The sequence below is a fragment of the Nannospalax galili genome, unplaced genomic scaffold (genome assembly GCF_000622305.1).
Source record: "Nannospalax galili isolate Female #2095 unplaced genomic scaffold, S.galili_v1.0 scaffold543, whole genome shotgun sequence".
Lineage (NCBI taxonomy): Eukaryota > Metazoa > Chordata > Mammalia > Rodentia > Spalacidae > Nannospalax > Nannospalax galili.
Genome location: NW_008352270.1, coordinates 227,066 through 243,097, shown reverse-complemented (window position 1 = coordinate 243,097; position 16,032 = coordinate 227,066). Strand labels below are relative to the sequence as shown.

Below are 16,032 nucleotides of genomic sequence, written 5' to 3'. Positions count from 1 at the left end.
CCTTGTTATCTTGTTATTGTATGACCACGTGGAAGTCATTTATCTTGACTGTCTTATTATACTTATTATGGCTAAAACAGTTGGCCAGTTTTAACGTCACAAAGTTGATTGCCAAGTTATATGACTGCATCACTTGTCTGTATAATGATTGGTTGTTGATTAATAGAGTCAAAGTTCTGCTATGTTGTACAAACCTGATTGGTTCACAAATGTCCTGTTTTAATAATAATTCTGTAATCCTATAGAAACTCTGACCTGACAATCATCAGGGCTGCTTCTACTCCCGAGATAGACAGCCTGGCCAGCCGAAAATTAAAATTTACCTTGCTACTTTTCTTAAAGTGGTGTTGGTGATTTTTTTACGAGCTCTGTCCTGTAACAAAAACACCAAACCATATCATACAAGACCTCCTCCAATATGTGTAAATTGGGGAATTTTTGAAATAATGAAGTTTTTTTAAATTTTTATTTATTTTTGGTCTTTTTGAGACAGGATCTCCTTGTAGCCCCAGCTGTCCTGGAACTCACTATGTAGACCAGGCTGACCTTGAACTCACAAAGATCCACCTGCCTCTGCCTCCCAAGTGCTGGGATTAAAGGCGTGCACCACCATGCCCAGCAAAGTATTTATTTTTATGTGAAAATTTTTATGTTGATGAAACTACTGGTAAGTAAATAATTTTTATTAATTTAGGAATTCCAGTCCTTACCATGTGACATGTGCGACTGGCATATTTATCACTTTGTTTTATAAGCTGTCACTCTTGTGATCATAGAATATGCATTATTTGAAAAGTTCTTTGCAATATTCTTTTTTGGTCTTTTTGAGACAGGGTCTCCTTGTAGCCCCAGCTGTCCAGGAACTCACTATGTAGACCAGGCTGGCCTCGAACTCACAAAGATCCACCTGTCTCTGCCTCCCAAGTGCTGGGGTTAAAGGTGTGTGTTACCACGCCCAGCATCTTTGCAATATTTATGCTTTTCTTTCTTATTAGAACTTGGGAAAGATTTTGTATACACTCATGCTATTGACTTCACAGCATAGGACAAAATTAGTAAAACTGTTTTTGGAATGACGAATTCATGTGAGAAAATGAGAAAAATAGAAAAAGAACGCAAAGATGAAAAACTAGGACAGAGCCGGGCCTGCAACCAGTGAAAGCCAGCACTTGTTGAGCTATTTGTAGACATTAGGCAGCTGAAGGTTATGTTGCAGAGGATAACATAGCCTGGGTCTAGGCAGGACCAGAGCTGCAGCCTGGCCTGTCTGCATATATTCCTGGAAGACAGAGATGGGAGTCATTGTCAGGCAACCAAAATAGTCTTCTCTGATGACTGTGAGTCACATCACATATGAAATTTGACAGCTCACATGTGGAGGCAACAGATGGTGACTGTGGAAATAGTGTGTCTGACAGCTAGGTGTGGGTGGTTAATTAGCTGAAGTCAACACATGATTAAATAAGTGTGTTAGTAGAGGTAACATCTTTATCCTCTTTGATCAAAAACAGTTTTGCATCTTGGGAGTTAAATTTTTCATTAAAAATCTAATGCACAATAGAACATATATCTTATGTTAGATATGATGATGTTTCTGCCTTTTGATGCCAATATGTGTCCTGGACGATATTGAAGCAGACCTAGATACTGTATTGTTATCAGTGCTGTGGTTTGAGCATGTTTCCCAAGGGTTCATGTTCTAGGAGCTTAGTCCAAGTGCAGTCATAAGGTGTTGAAACCATTCAGCAGAGCCCAGCAGAGACAATCAAGTAACCAGACATTGCTCCAGGACCAGATTAGTGTATGAAGAATCCCAGTTAGTTCCCATGAGAGTGGGGCAATAAAAGCAGAGTCACCCACCTCCTCCTTCCCTCCCTCCCTCCTTTCTTCCCTCCTGCTCTCCCTCCCTCCCTCCCTTCTTGCTTCTTCTCTCCCTCCTGCTCCTTTTTTTTTCTTTATTCAGCTCCAAGGATGGAACCCAGGGCCTCAGGTATGTGGGGCAAGCACTAGGATACTGAGCCATACCCACAGCTCAGTTTCCTTTCTACTTCCTCACTGTCTTGTGATAGAGCCAGATCCTAACCTGGACCAGTTAGGGTTGTCCAAACTTTTCACGTGTAAAACTGAGCTAATAATTTCCTTTACAAAGTACTTATTTGGGGGTATTTTATCATAGCAACAGAAAACAGATCAAGACAATTTTTTTTCTGATGCAGGGTCTCACTATGCAGCCCTAGCTGACCTAGCATTACAGTCTGTTAAGTGAAAGAAACCAGTACCAGAGAGTGCAGCCTGAATGTGAAGTCTAAGTTAGAAGTCATTCCGGGGACAGATGGCATTGGATGAAAAGGAGTATCAGGAAATGCTCTGGGGTGCTGGAAAGATCCTGATTTGAGTGGTTCTCCTGATTTGAGTGATTTTTATAGGCCCAAACATTCCCTTTTCATTTTATGTATTCATAAAGATGTATGTATTCATGAAGACGAAGGGCAGATTCTTGCACAGAGGGGAAGCTGTGTTGTTTTCGACATGTAGTGGTTTAAGTGGAATACATCCCATTTACGACTTTACCCTTGTTCTCCATCAAGCCCTGTCTGGGTTTTCCACCAATCAATTCTGCAATATCCCCAACCCAAACAGTTTCAACTCCATTGAGCACAATGGGGTAGGCATGGAGAACACTGTATCTCAACTCCTACCTTTGGGATTAAGCTGCCTCAAACAGAATAAGTGAACTATGGCCAAAAACAAGCAATCAGGTTCACTTCTGAAGCCCTTCCATTCTGAGGGCTGAGAGTGCCAAAGTCTTCAGGTACAACAGATATGGCCCAGGAGGGATGTGATTGTGAGTCAGCTCTCGGAGTTCCAAAATTGAGGGGACAGCATAGCTGCTGAGGGCAGGGTCCAGCACAGGCATGGGTAGCAGCTGTGAGAACCTCTCAGCACGAAGTCCTCCTCCCCATCGTGATTCAACTCTTTTGGTGATTGGTGCCTCCAACCACATTAGTTCTGAGCCCTGAGGTTCTGGGAAACTACTGGGCATGAAATGCAAGATGGGCCTAATGCTCAGCCAAAGCTCAAAGGCTTTGGATCCCTCTTTCCCACATACAGGTCAAGGCCTGTATTTCAGTTCACTGAAATGCAAGGTTGTCACAGCTTTGTGTGCAAGTCCAATACCCACCTCAGAAAAGTTTTAAAAATCAGGAATGGATGTTGCATTTTTATTTAATGCCTTCTTGATGTTTATTAAAGTATCACCTTATTTTAAAATCTGGTCCTGATTTCTGTACCTGGGACAATATATATGACATACCAAATGCTTTTTAAAAATTGTTTAGAAATTGTTTGCGGGGCTGGAGAGATGGCTCAGTGGTTAAGAATACTGACTGTTCATGCAGAAGACTGGGTTCAAATCCCAGCACCCACATGGCAGCTAACAACTGTCTGTAACTCCAGTCCCAGGGGATATGACAGCCTCTTCTGACCTCTGCAGGCATTGCACAACACAGGTGCACTTACCTACATGCAGGCAATACACATATACACACAAAATTAAAAAAAAAAAAGTTTGCCTGCCTGTTGATTCACCACATGCATGCAATGCCTACAAAGAGCAGAAGAGGGTGTAAGATACCCTAGAACTGAATTATAGTTGTTAGCCACCTTGTGAGTGCTGGGATCCAAACCTGGGTCCTCTGCAAGAGCAGCCAGTGCTCTTAGCTGATGAGAGCTTGCTCCAGCTCCAAAAATGTTTGTTTGACTAAATGAACTCTTGTCCTTCCCTCAATTTTTCTAAACCATCTAAGTTCTAAACCCTGTTCATTTATGTCAATACTAGGTTCCTATCAGAACACTTCCTTCTTCAATGGATCATACCGAATACCATGTAACCCAAGGGCCCTCAGCAGCGTTTGACACCATCAACCTGGGACAAGGGTCTTCTCTTGCTTATTCTTCCCAGTTAGTTCCGCTCCTTATTTGCTACCTATATGGCATTTAAACCATTTACTCCCCAATTAGGGAGAGCAGTGACCTTGGCCTAGTCATGTATTCACAGAACCAGCTTCGGAGCCTAACACAGAGGTGGCTCTCTGGGAATGAGAGGACTTCTTACATGTACCAGATATAAATGACAGTTTTAAAAATTAGAGCTAGCTTATATCTACAGCATGCTATAGTTTGGATGTTGAACGTTCACTAAAGGCCCAAGTGTTAAAGACCTGGTTCTCCAGGTGGCACTATTTGGAGGTGGTGAAAACTTTGTTGGGCAGCCAAATGTCAAGTCCTTAAACCACTGGGGAGTGCTGTGGGACCTATCCACTTCTTCCTGGACACGTTGTGAGCAATTTGCTCTACTTAGGAGCTCTAATCATTGGCACCCAAATGACCACTGGGGCAAAGAGCATTAGGCACATATGATCAAGGAACAGAGACACCAACACAACCTTTCCCTCTTCATAATTATCTTATATGTTTCAAGACAATGTTGGAAAGCTAACACAGCATTAAAAGAAAACAAAATGAAACAAAATAAAAAACGCGCGTATGGGGGTGGTGGTGTCACATGTTCAGAATCCTAAGACTCAGGAGGCTGATGCAGAGGATCCAGAGCCTGAGGGTAGCTGGGGCTATGTAGAGAACCTGTGTCAAAACAAAACAACAAAATACTTTAGATAAGTTTGAAAAACAAAAATCCACTAAAAAATGATTGGCAAATTGGGCAGCCCTCAAAACCAGAACTGGTTCTAAGAAAACCTGAGCTGCATTAAGGTCAAGAAGAATTTACAGAAAAATGTAAATAAGGTAAAATGAACAGCTTAATTGGCTACAGTTCATTTAGATAAACTGGCTCAGCTGCTGTGAACCCTGGACATTCTGCTATGCGTTTATGACGTCCCAATAAGTTTCATTCAGCAGCGATGGGCTTGGTCTCTAGTCCCAAGTTCGGAACCTGGTGAGGGCCTGCAGGATGGCTGAACGGGTACAGGCGCTTGCCGCCTAGCCCGACGACTTCAGTTCGATCCCCAGACTCCCTCAAGTTGTGCTCTGAGTCGCACATGCACTCATATACACAAATACACGTGTATATAATAATTTTCTTTTAAAGCAAATCCTAGTCGAAAGCAATGGTCTCTGACGAATTCACCACCAGAAAGGCTGAAGACAGTACCGACTCCCTCTGCCACCAGCGTTCCCTGTGGCTAGTACGCGCCCTCTCCGCCTCCACCTCCCAAACATCCCCTAGTTTCGAGCGCTCCAGCGCTCGGGCGTGGGCGACCCCCTCCACCGTCCGGATATCTCTGACTCTCTTTTTCGCAATGCCCTGGGGAAGCGAGAATAACCGGCCGCCTCTGGGAGGACGAGAGGACATACGCCTCGAGTGGTCAGAGCGGTACGGGACGCGGGACTGCAAGGACCATGGGCCGCAGACCACTGCTGTCCGCCACCGACGCAGACGGGCCGCCTGAGCCTTGGCCCGAAGCCGAGCAGCCGAAGCCACCCGAGGAGGAGCGGGCCGAGCCCAAGCGGGGCCGCGAGGGGGCGGGACCGGGGGCGTGGCTGCGGTCTTCGCCCGCTTGCCGCGTGAAGGGAGCGCGGCGCTCTAGCTCAGCGGACCGCCGGCAGGACGGCGGCGGTTGTTGCGCCCGGTACTGGGGTTGCGGCCTGAGGCGCAGGCGCCGTGGACTCAGCCCGCGTCAGGGTGAGGCTCGCTGTGGACTCGCCATGGCGACGGAGCAGAGGCCTTTCCACCTGGTGGTGTTCGGCGCGTCTGGCTTCACAGGCCAGTTCGTGACAGAGGAGGTGGCCCGGGAGCAGGCGGCCGGGGAGCTCAGCCCCGGTCTGCCCTGGGCCGTGGCGGGCCGCTCCAGGGAGAAGCTGCAACAAGTGCTGGAGAAGGCTGCCCAGAAGCTGGGTAACGCGGCGGGGTGGAACGGGCAGGGCGGCCCGGCGCGGCGGGGTTCGCAGGTCCCCCGGGGGGCGGCTCCGGAGGGCGCAAGGCTCGGGAGGGGAGGGCGTCTCCCCGAGGGTCGCGGCCAGCTTCCCCCGCGGTTTGGGGATCCCCACTGTGTGAAAGAGTCGAGAACTTCGGTCCATCTCGGTCTACATCCGGCATATTGGATGGGCTTGGAGGGATCTTGGTACTGTTGGTCGGAAAGGGAAATGAGATGTGGAGTTCATGTAGGTCAGTTGTACTCGCCTTTGGCTTTGTGTTTGGGGACAGAAAAGAGAGTTTGTAGTGCATTTATTTATTTATTGACCTATTGGTGCTGTGGATTGAATCCAGGACTGTATGTACTGAGCATACATTGCACTCGAGTTAACCTTCCAGCCCGTTATTTTTTAATGGTTATGAGACTCCTTCAGTAGTCGTTTTGTTTTGAATTGTTTGAGGCAGTGTGGGCCGGCCTGAAACCAGGGATCCTCTGCCCCATCTTCCTAGATACTGAGATACCAGGCTTGTGCTACCCTACCCGGCTTCTGGAGTCAGATTCTTCATAAAAAGTCTTTTTTTTTTTTCTTCTCCCTTTTCTGATTTGAATGTTTACTTCTGTCAGCATCTACTCAACATATATTTATTTGTTCAATGATATTGAATGGTCTTTTCCATGCTAGGCCTAGGCCCTGTGTGCTATGTGTGTGTGGGGGCGTGGGGAGCAGCAGAGAGACGCCTCAGACCCTACCTTTCCGACTGGGGGAAGCACCTAGCTTCGAAATCTAGTCTTGAAGTTTGACAAATCTCCACCTTAGACAAATCACACATGCTCGGCACTGTTTCTGGCCCTTTAATCCTGCAGTTCCACACACAGCCTGCTTAGAGTGGGAATACAGAATCTTTTGTTTGCAGTTATGCATGGGTAGCATGCAAGCTGACTGTCGTAACGCTGAGTCAGTGCTACCATTGCCAACACACAGAATCTTGACAAGACTTTTATTTTTCCAGAAAACATAATGTCATTATTAAAATACATTCATCCATTTCTTTTTTCTTCTCAGTGAGAGACTCTAGTTAAAGCCTTGTTACTTACCGTTTGCCCTTGTTACTTACCATTTGTATCACCAAAATTGTTACCATGGGAATTATACCTTGATCAGTGGAGACTTGCATTCATTGCTGTATTGGGTCAGTTAATTCCAGTTATTTCTTTATAAGCTTGGGTGGTGTTATATAGTCTGGACTACTTAAACATGAATTCACTTCAGAGCTCTCTTCTGTTCTCGTGGTGGGGGTATTGACAGTATCCTCCTATTCCCTGTATTTGGATTATATGTAATTATGTAATAGCTGGTGTGAAACTGTTTTTGTAATAGAAGTTTCTTAGTGGCAAGGAAATCAGAACAATCATCTACTCAGCATCTAAACTAGTTTTCATGTTACACAAAGTTGTAAAAGATTAGTAGTAAGTTTTTAGTAGCCTTTAGTATTAATTCCATTTTCCTCATTTTCCTCTTTATTCCCTGATTGAAAGCTGTTATATCTCTAGTTTGTGAGTTTTCAGTATTTTAGTACCTTTAGGAAATTTGCTGTCACTGGTTACAATAAAAAGAAGATCCAGAAGCACTAATGTTGTACTAGGATTTGCTTTAAATACTTTTTTTTTAATTTTAGGAAGACCAACACTATCATCTGAGGTCGGAATAATAATTTGTGATATCAGTAATCCAGCCTCACTTGATGAAATGGCTACAAAGACGACACTTGTCCTCAACTGCGTAGGACCTGTAAGTAATCAACCCTTCTTTGTATCAGAACAAACGATCTGTTCATTTCTAGCAAAAGCTGGTGTTTTATATTCAGGGGAGCATAAGGGCAGAGAACAGAAGATTTGGATGAAGGCCTCAATCCCATATAGGGAGACTTTTCTTGTCAGAACAAATTTGATGCAGCCAGAGTCTTCCAAACCAGTGACAGGCTTTCTGTGACACTGTATTCAGAAATATGTTCTGATTTGCTCATTAGGTATAGCAATGAAGAATAGACTTCCCCCACCCTACTCCTTTTTTTAAAAAAATATTTTTATTATTTATGTGTATGCGTGTATTGCCTGCATGTAGGTAAGTGCACCCGTGTGGTACAATGCTTGCTGAGGACAGAAGAGGCTGTCGGATCCCCTGGAACTGGAGTTACAGTCAGCTGCCATGTGGGTGCTGGGATTGAACCCGGGTCTTTTGCAAGAACAACCAGTGTTCTTAACCACCGAGCCATCTCTCCAGCCCCCCTACTCCTTTTTTTTAACTATAAAAAATGTTTAATGGGCTGGCAAGATGGCTCAGCACTTAGATATGTTTGCCCCAAGGCCTTACAACCTCAGTTGAATCCCCTCGGCCCACACATGTGCACTATGGCATGTGTGCACCCTCTGCCACATACAATAAAATAAATAAATAAATATAAAAATTTGTTAAATGTTTACATATATAACCCTAATTGTTCTTATATTATATATATATAGGTTAAAAACACAAAAGGTAGAAACTAAAAAGGAATTAATTTTGTTCATTATTTATTGAGTAAAGTGCATTATTCTAGGCAACTAGGACACAGTGGTAAACAGAAAATCCTCTGTGTTTACCTTTGTGGGGCAGATAGCAACAGAAGATTATAATAGGAAGTGAAAGTCAGTGAAGCAGAGCCAGATGCAGAGATTGGCATACTAGCCTGCCATAGGTGTGGGGCGGTGTCCAGACATGTTTCTGAGGAATTGCCATTTGAACAGAGATCAGAATGAAGAAAGAGTAAGATGTAAGAGTATTTGAGAAGAACTCGGTTCATGGAAGGCAGGCACAAAGGTCCTGAGATGAGACTCTTTTTGCCAAGACTGAAGAAAGTGACATCAGGAGCCAGGCAGAGAAATAGAAGGCATGTTGGGGAGACCCCAGGAACTAGGTCATGGCAGACCTCACAGCCATGCTTGGGATTTGAGTTTTCTTTTAAAGGTGACCAAGAGTCATTAAATGGTTTAAAATAAAGCAAGGGGAGATCTGATTTCATTTTCAAGTTCTTCAGCTTCTGAGACAAAAAGAAGCCAAACAAAAAGGAGCCAACAGAATTGTTCAAGCCAGACAAATGTTAGGATAGTGGTAACAGAGATGCTTAAAAGTGTTTGGGTGATCTGAGTGTGGTGGCTTACGGTTCTAACCCCAACACTCTGGATGCAGAAGCAGGAGGATCTCAAGTTTGAGGCCAGCTAGCAAGACCTTGTCTCAAAAGAAAAAAAAAAGTTTTGGTTGGATTCACAATATTTTAATATTTTAGAAGGAAAAAAGCTTTTGTTCTTATATTTGATATTGAGCATGAAAGAGGTGACTTCTAGACTTTTGACCTGTAACAAGATGATAATTGGTAATACCTACTGATCCAAAGAAGCCATCATAACTGACAATGCATTGGAAAACTGAACATCTAAAATGCTAGTAATTTTATTTTATTTTTAATTTATTGTTTTTAGTTTTTGTATATGAGTGTATTACCTGCATGTATGTAAGTGCACCCATGTTATCCATTGCCTTTGGAGGTCAGAAGAGGACATCAGATCCCCTGGAACTGGAAATAGGAATGGTTGTTAGCCACCATGTGGGTGCTGGGAATTGAACCCAGGTCCTCTGCAAGAGTAGTCAGTGCTCTTAACTCCTGAGCCATCTGTCCAGCCCAATGCTAGTAATTTTAAAATTGAAAACAAAAAGGTGTTTTGTATTGCAATTAAATAAATGTGTATTTAAAATGTTTATTTTAAATATCTCATTCTTTTTGAAAATTATTATTTTGGTCTTTTTTTTTTTTTTGGTCTTTTTTGAGACAGGGTCTTCCTGTGGCCCCAGCTGTCCTGCAACTCACTATGTAGACCAGGCTCGCCTTGAATTCACAGAGCCGCCTGCCTCTGCCTCCCAAGTGCTGGTTATTTTGGTCTTTTTGAAATAGGGTTTCCTATATCCCTAGCTGACTTGGTACTCACTATGCAGACCAGACTGGCCTTGATCTTATAGAGATCCACCTGCCTCTGCCTCCGAAGTGCTGGGATTAAAGGCGTGCGCCACCACTCCTGGCTTATTTTTTTTATTTTATGTGCATGAATGTTTTGCCTGCATGTATGGAAGTGCACCCCATATGTGCAGTGTTGGTGGAGGCCAGAAGAGGATGAAAGATCCCCTGGAAATGGAGTTATAGACAGTTGTTAGCGGCCGCATAGGTGCAAGAGCAGCCAGTGCTCTTAACCACTGAGCCATCTCTCCAGCCATAATTCAGCTCATAGCTTAGGTTCTATCTATTTAAGTCCATTGCTGTAATCACTGAAACATTCCCTCAGCCAATTCCCTCGTCCTTCTTTCCTCAGTACTCTGGAAAAACCCCAACCCGGTTAGTCTAGCTCTTCACCTGGTAATGGGCATCTCTGTGCCAACAGGTCTCACATCAAATATGTAGTGACACTCATCTTATACTCTGCACCCCAGAAGCTCTGCATTTCCTTTGGCTGTTCTCTTCTACTCTGAAGCAACAGTTTTCCAATTTTTTGCTTTATACTCTGAGAGTTTCTTCTCATTCCATTTACTCTTACCTGATAAATTTCCTTCCTTCCCTCCCTCCCTCCCTCCCTCCTCCAGCCCTTTATGTCTTTTGAAAGGGTCTCTTGCTGTGCAAGCCAGGCTGGCCCCAGACTTTGCATTCTCCCTGCCTCAGTGTCCTAAGTGCCAAGTTTGTAGGTGTGTACCTTTTTTTCCCTATGAAACTAGAAACTGCCAGGACAGAATTTCTTTGTGTTTGTACTACCAGATCTGTCTGTATACTTACCTGCCTCCATGTACCCTGTCTTTATTTCTTGTCACAAGGAGAAAAACTGTTCCTATTGGGCATGACATTTGAAGGCTTTATGTTTATAATTGCATTTTTTTCTTTTTCTTTTTTTCTTAAAATTTTATTATTTTTATTTTATGTGTATGCATGTATTGTCTACATGTAGGTAAGTGAGTGCACCCATGTTGTGCAATGCCCAAGGAGGTCAGAAGAGGCTGTCCGATCCCCTGGAACTGGAGTTACAGACAGCTACCATGTGGGTGCTGTGATTTGAACCTGGGTCTTCTGCAAGAACAACCAGTGTTCTTAACCGCTGAGCCATCCCTCCAGCCCCTGCATTTTTCCTTTTTTTAAAAAATATTTTTATTTTATGAGTGTATCGCCTGCTTGTATGTAAGCACTGGTGTCATGCAGTGCCCATGGAGGTCAGAAGAGGGCATTGGATTCCCTGGAACTGGAGTTACAGAAGGTGCTGTTAACTGTTCAGCTTTCTCTCCAACACCTATGTTCTTATCTTTATTGGATCACTTACCAATTTTTCATCTTCTTTGGATTCTTTTTTTTAAGATTTTATTTCATATTATGTGCATATGTGCATGAACACATACGTACAGGTGCCAGTGGAAGCCAGAAGAAGGCGTTGGATTCTCTGGAGCTAGAGTTACAAGTGATTTTGAGGCACTAGACTTGGGTGCTGGGAAATCCTCTGCCAGAGCAGTATGTGTTTGTAACTACTGACCACTTCTCTAGCCCCTGTTGGATTATTTCTGACAGCACTTAACTAACAATGTCACCCATCTTTAAAAGTTCCCTAATTTCATGTATCCTTCTAACTATTCCATTTTTGTGTGTCTTTTTTTGTTTTCTTTTCTTTTGTTTTTGCTGTTTTTTGAGACAGGGTCTCCCTGTAACCCCAGCTAGCCTGGAACTCATTATGTAGACCAGGCTGACCTCAAACTCAGAGGTCCACCTGCCTCTGCCCCTGCCTCCCAAGTGCAGAGCCATCTCTTCAGCACGTTTTTTTTTGGAGACAGTGTCTTTCTGTAGCCACAGCTGGCCTGAAACTTGCTATATAGACCAGGCTGACCTCAGTCTCACAAGCTCTGTCAGCCTCTGCCTCTCAAGTGCTGGGATTAAAGGTGTACCACCACACCTGGCTGAAACATTTAGAACATTTTTATTTTAATTCCTTGAGTTTGAGCAAAAGTAATTTGGAAGGTCTACTATCATGTAAGCATAGAAAATTATTTTAACATTAAACAACCTTAAACCTTCTCTTCCTATTTTTGTTTGTTTGTTTTGTATTTGAGACAGAGTCTCTCTGTAGCCCCAGCTGGACTGGAACTCGCTTTGTAGACCAGGCTGGCCTTGAACTCACAGAGATCCGCCTGCCTCTGCCTCCTGAGTGCTGGTATTAAAGGCATGTGCCACCATGCCCACATCTCTTCCTATTTAAAACAAAATTTGGTTTGTTAATAGTGATAACTAGCTGTTAGCTTGCACGTCCGGCCCTGCTAATCAGGAAGTCTAATCATTTCTGCCTTTAAAAAAATTATTTTATGTGTACGAGTGTATTACCTGCATGTATATTAAGTGCACTCATGTCATGTAATGCCCACGGAGGTCAGAAGAGGGCATCGGATCCCCTGGAACTGGAGTTACAGATGGTTATTAGCTGCCATGTGGGTGCTGGGAAGCAAACCCAGGTCCTTTACAAGGGTAGCCAGTACTCTTAACTGCTGAGCCATCTCTCCAGCCCCCATTTCTGCCTTTTAGTATATCTCATCTTTAGTGTACTCTGCCTCTTCCTTTGTTTAGTCCTTATGCTTTCTTACTGCATCCAGGTTTGTTTTCTAATACTGTGTGGAGGGTGTGCTGTCTATGCTACACATCTTAAACCACTGTTTAAAATCTTCCAGAAGAGCTCAGTAATGTAGTAAAGATAAAGCTCAAACTCAGTCTGGCTCTCACGATCGTGCTTCATCTGGCCTCGGCATTCAGTTCTAGACTCCCCCCTTGCTGCTTCCTGCTGGGCCAGCTTGTGCGTTGCAGCTGTACCTGTTTCCTCTTCTTATACCTGTACATATGCTTTTGTTGTTTTTCTTTTTTCCTGCAAATCCTTGTTCTTTTGGATCCATCTCACATGAATTATTTCTTTTATAAAATTTTTAATTTTGTTTTGAATTAGAGACAAGCATGCATGCCCCTGAGTCCATTGTGCCTTGTGTGTGTGTGTGTGTGTGTGTGTGTAGGTCAGAGGACAAACCAAAGGAGTCCGTTCTCTCCTACCATGTGTGATATGGGTCTCTGGGACCAAACTCATGTCATTGGGCTTGGTGTCAGGTGGCTTTACTTGCTGGGCTATCTAGCCAGCCCAACATTTGGTTTTTTGATAACCAAGACTGTATCTCCAAGAATAAAATGTCATTTGGCTCATGTAATTTGTGCATGCATGCATGTATGCTATTGTGTCTGTGTCTGTGTGTGTGTTCCTGTGTGAATACAGGCACTTGTGTACTACAGTGCACATGTGGTCAGAGGACAACCTTAGGATCTTGTTAACGGTCTCTTGGTGTTTACCATGGCATGTACCTGCTACTTGGCCTACACACCTCCAGGGGTTCTCCTCTTACCTTCCATTTTGCCATAGGCGTACCAGAATTATAGATAGGAGTTATGGATTACAGATATACAGTGTCATGTCAGACTTTTTACATGGGTTCCGGAGATCTGAACTTAGATCCTCATGCATCTGTGGCAAGTGTTTTCTTCACCAAGCCATCTCCCAGCCCTAAATGGCATATGGTTCAGTTAAACTTGTCAAGAGTAACGTATTGGATTTCTTTTTTCCCCAGTATCGATTTTATGGAGAACCTATAGTAAAAGCATGTATTGAAAATGGAACAAGCTACATTGACATCTGTGGGGAGCCTCAGGTATGTAGAACAAAAAGAAGACTGAACTAAGCTCAGATGACTTTTCTGAAGTGAAGTGGAAGCATATTAAGCTCCATTTTATAGAGACATTGAAGTTGACTCTGTCCTGAATTTAGAGAGGGTGCTTTTGTGGTGGTGTGTTTACAGCTTGAAGGAGAGCCCTGAGGGATAAGGTCTTAGCTTCAGTTTTCTTAAAATGCTGCTTCTACATGTATTCAGTTATTCCCTTTGTATATGGAGTGTGCTGATTTTTGTAGTTACTGAAGGGTGTGAGTTGAATGTAGTATGTTGTGGGTAATTCTCAAACTCTTTGTCTTAGTAACTTTTTCATTATGAATTCCCTTTTAAAAATTGGTCCCTTTAAACATTACAGAAAAATAAAATAAACATAAAATCCCCTCAACGTGGGCTGGGGATATAGCTGAATTGGTAGAATGTTTGCTTAGCATGCATAAAACCCTGGGTTTGATTCACAGCACTGCATAAACTAGGCATGGTGGCATGTGCCTATAATCCCATAACTCCAGAGGTAGAGGCAGGAGGATCAGAAATTCAAGGTTATCCTTGACTATATGAGACCCTCTCTCAAAACAAAATAAAAGTCTCTCAACTTAAAAATTTTAAATGAGGGATTGGGTGGTTAATTCAGTGGTAGACCATGTTCTTAGTATGTGTGAAGCCTTGGGTTCAATCCCAGCACCCCTCTCCAAATACATATGAATAAAAATAAATTTAAATGGTTACATTTATTTAGTGCTTGTCACATACCAAACATTGTGCTAAGCAACTTATATAAGTATTCGAAAACGTATCTGTAGTTATCTTCTTCCGTTTTATAGATGAAGAAATAAAAGCTTTAGGAGGTTAAGTCATTTGTTCAGAGTCACACACCTAGTAAACGGAACTAGGACTTCTGGTTTGTGTCACTATGGAAGTCCTGTGCTAACTGGCACTCACCTTCCCTTCACCTTCTCTGTGGTCTCTACTGATTATTATCACCAGTAAGCCAGTATAATCCATGCTTAGAGATTATCGATTGTTAATATATATTGGGAAATACTAGGAAAGTGTAAATGGCCAAAATTGATAAAGAGGAGGAAGGAAACATGTTTTTTAAAAAAACCAATTCCTATGTTTCAGAGAATAGAATGTTATGAAAAACTTATCTTGTAAATTATCTTGTAAGCTACCACAAAAAGTATGAAAGCCTAAGAGGTCTGCACTTTGTCCCTGCCTATCCAGAACTCACTTCACCCGAGTCTTGCTCCTGGTTGCTTATTTACCTTGGTGCAAAACAAGACCAGAGTAAGGATTACCCTGACATTCCTAACTGCCCTTCAGTACTCTTCTGTGACTGTGATGTGTTTAGTGAGACTTTGCATTTGGGAATAAAGTATGTGCAGAGATAGAGCATGCATAGGTCCCTGGGTTCTGTTTCCAAGACCTTGAGAAAAGACCAAAACGAAAAAAAAAAAAACAAAACATGTAGCCTCCCCCAAGTCCCAACAGAGATCCAGAATACATACACAACTAGTTTTTTAAATTATTTTTTAAATTTTTATGTGTATGAGTGTATTGCCTACACGGATGTAAGTGCACCCATGCCATGCAATGCCTGTGGAGGTCAGAAGAGGGCATCAGATTCCCCTGGAACTGGAGTTATGGACAGCTGTTATCTGCCATGTGAGACTTGAACCCTGGGCCTCTGCAAGAGCAGCCAGTGCTCTTACCCACTGAACCATCTCTTCAGCCCCCATAGACAACTATTATATATCAGTAATGGAAATACAAATAACCCAATTTGAAAATAGTAATAAGAAGAGATAGAAGATGGGGTCAGGAATTTAGCTCTGTGGTAGGCAAGCAGAGCTCCCTGGGTTCAGTCCCCAGCATAAAAAAGGAAAAAAGCCAGATATGGTAGCTCACACCTTTAATCCCAGCATTTGGAAGGCAGAGGCAGGCAGATCTCTATGAGTTCAAGTAAAGATAAAAAAAAAAAAAAAAGAGGAAGGGGGCTGGAGAGCTAGCTCAGTGCCTAAGAGCACCGGCTGCTCCTGCAGAGGACCTGGGTTCAGTTCCTATCACCCACATGACAGCTAACAACCAGTAACTCTAGTTCCAGGGAATCTGATACCCTTTTCTGACCTCTGTGGGCACTTTGCCACACAGGTGCAATACACTCATACACATAAAATAAAATAATAAAAATTTTGTTTTGAAAAAGAAGGAATCAATCAAAAATCCAAATAATGTAGATAGCTGTCCTGCCCTCAGGAAGAATAAATGACTTTATAGGGGAGAAGCCAG

The 16,032-nt window shown here is 43.1% G+C and overlaps 1 protein-coding gene across 2 annotated transcripts in view; it reads left to right on the top strand.

Annotated features, from left to right (window-relative positions):
- Nucleotides 1-5,403: 5,403 nt before the first annotated feature.
- The window catches only part of Sccpdh (saccharopine dehydrogenase (putative)), a 29,823-nt gene continuing 19,194 nt past the window's right edge, over nucleotides 5,404-16,032 (top strand). Inside the window, exons 1-3 of one of the 2 annotated variants that reach the window (XM_029554113.1) lie at nucleotides 5,404-5,701; nucleotides 7,610-7,722; nucleotides 13,645-13,725. In XM_029554113.1, the coding sequence (XP_029409973.1) occupies nucleotides 5,419-5,701; nucleotides 7,610-7,722; nucleotides 13,645-13,725 (477 nt within the window). In that variant the 5' untranslated portion in view covers nucleotides 5,404-5,418. Of the gene's footprint in view, nucleotides 5,915-7,609; nucleotides 7,723-13,644; nucleotides 13,726-16,032 lie in introns of both variants that reach the window. The other variant, XM_008849147.3, reaches the window with a different exon arrangement.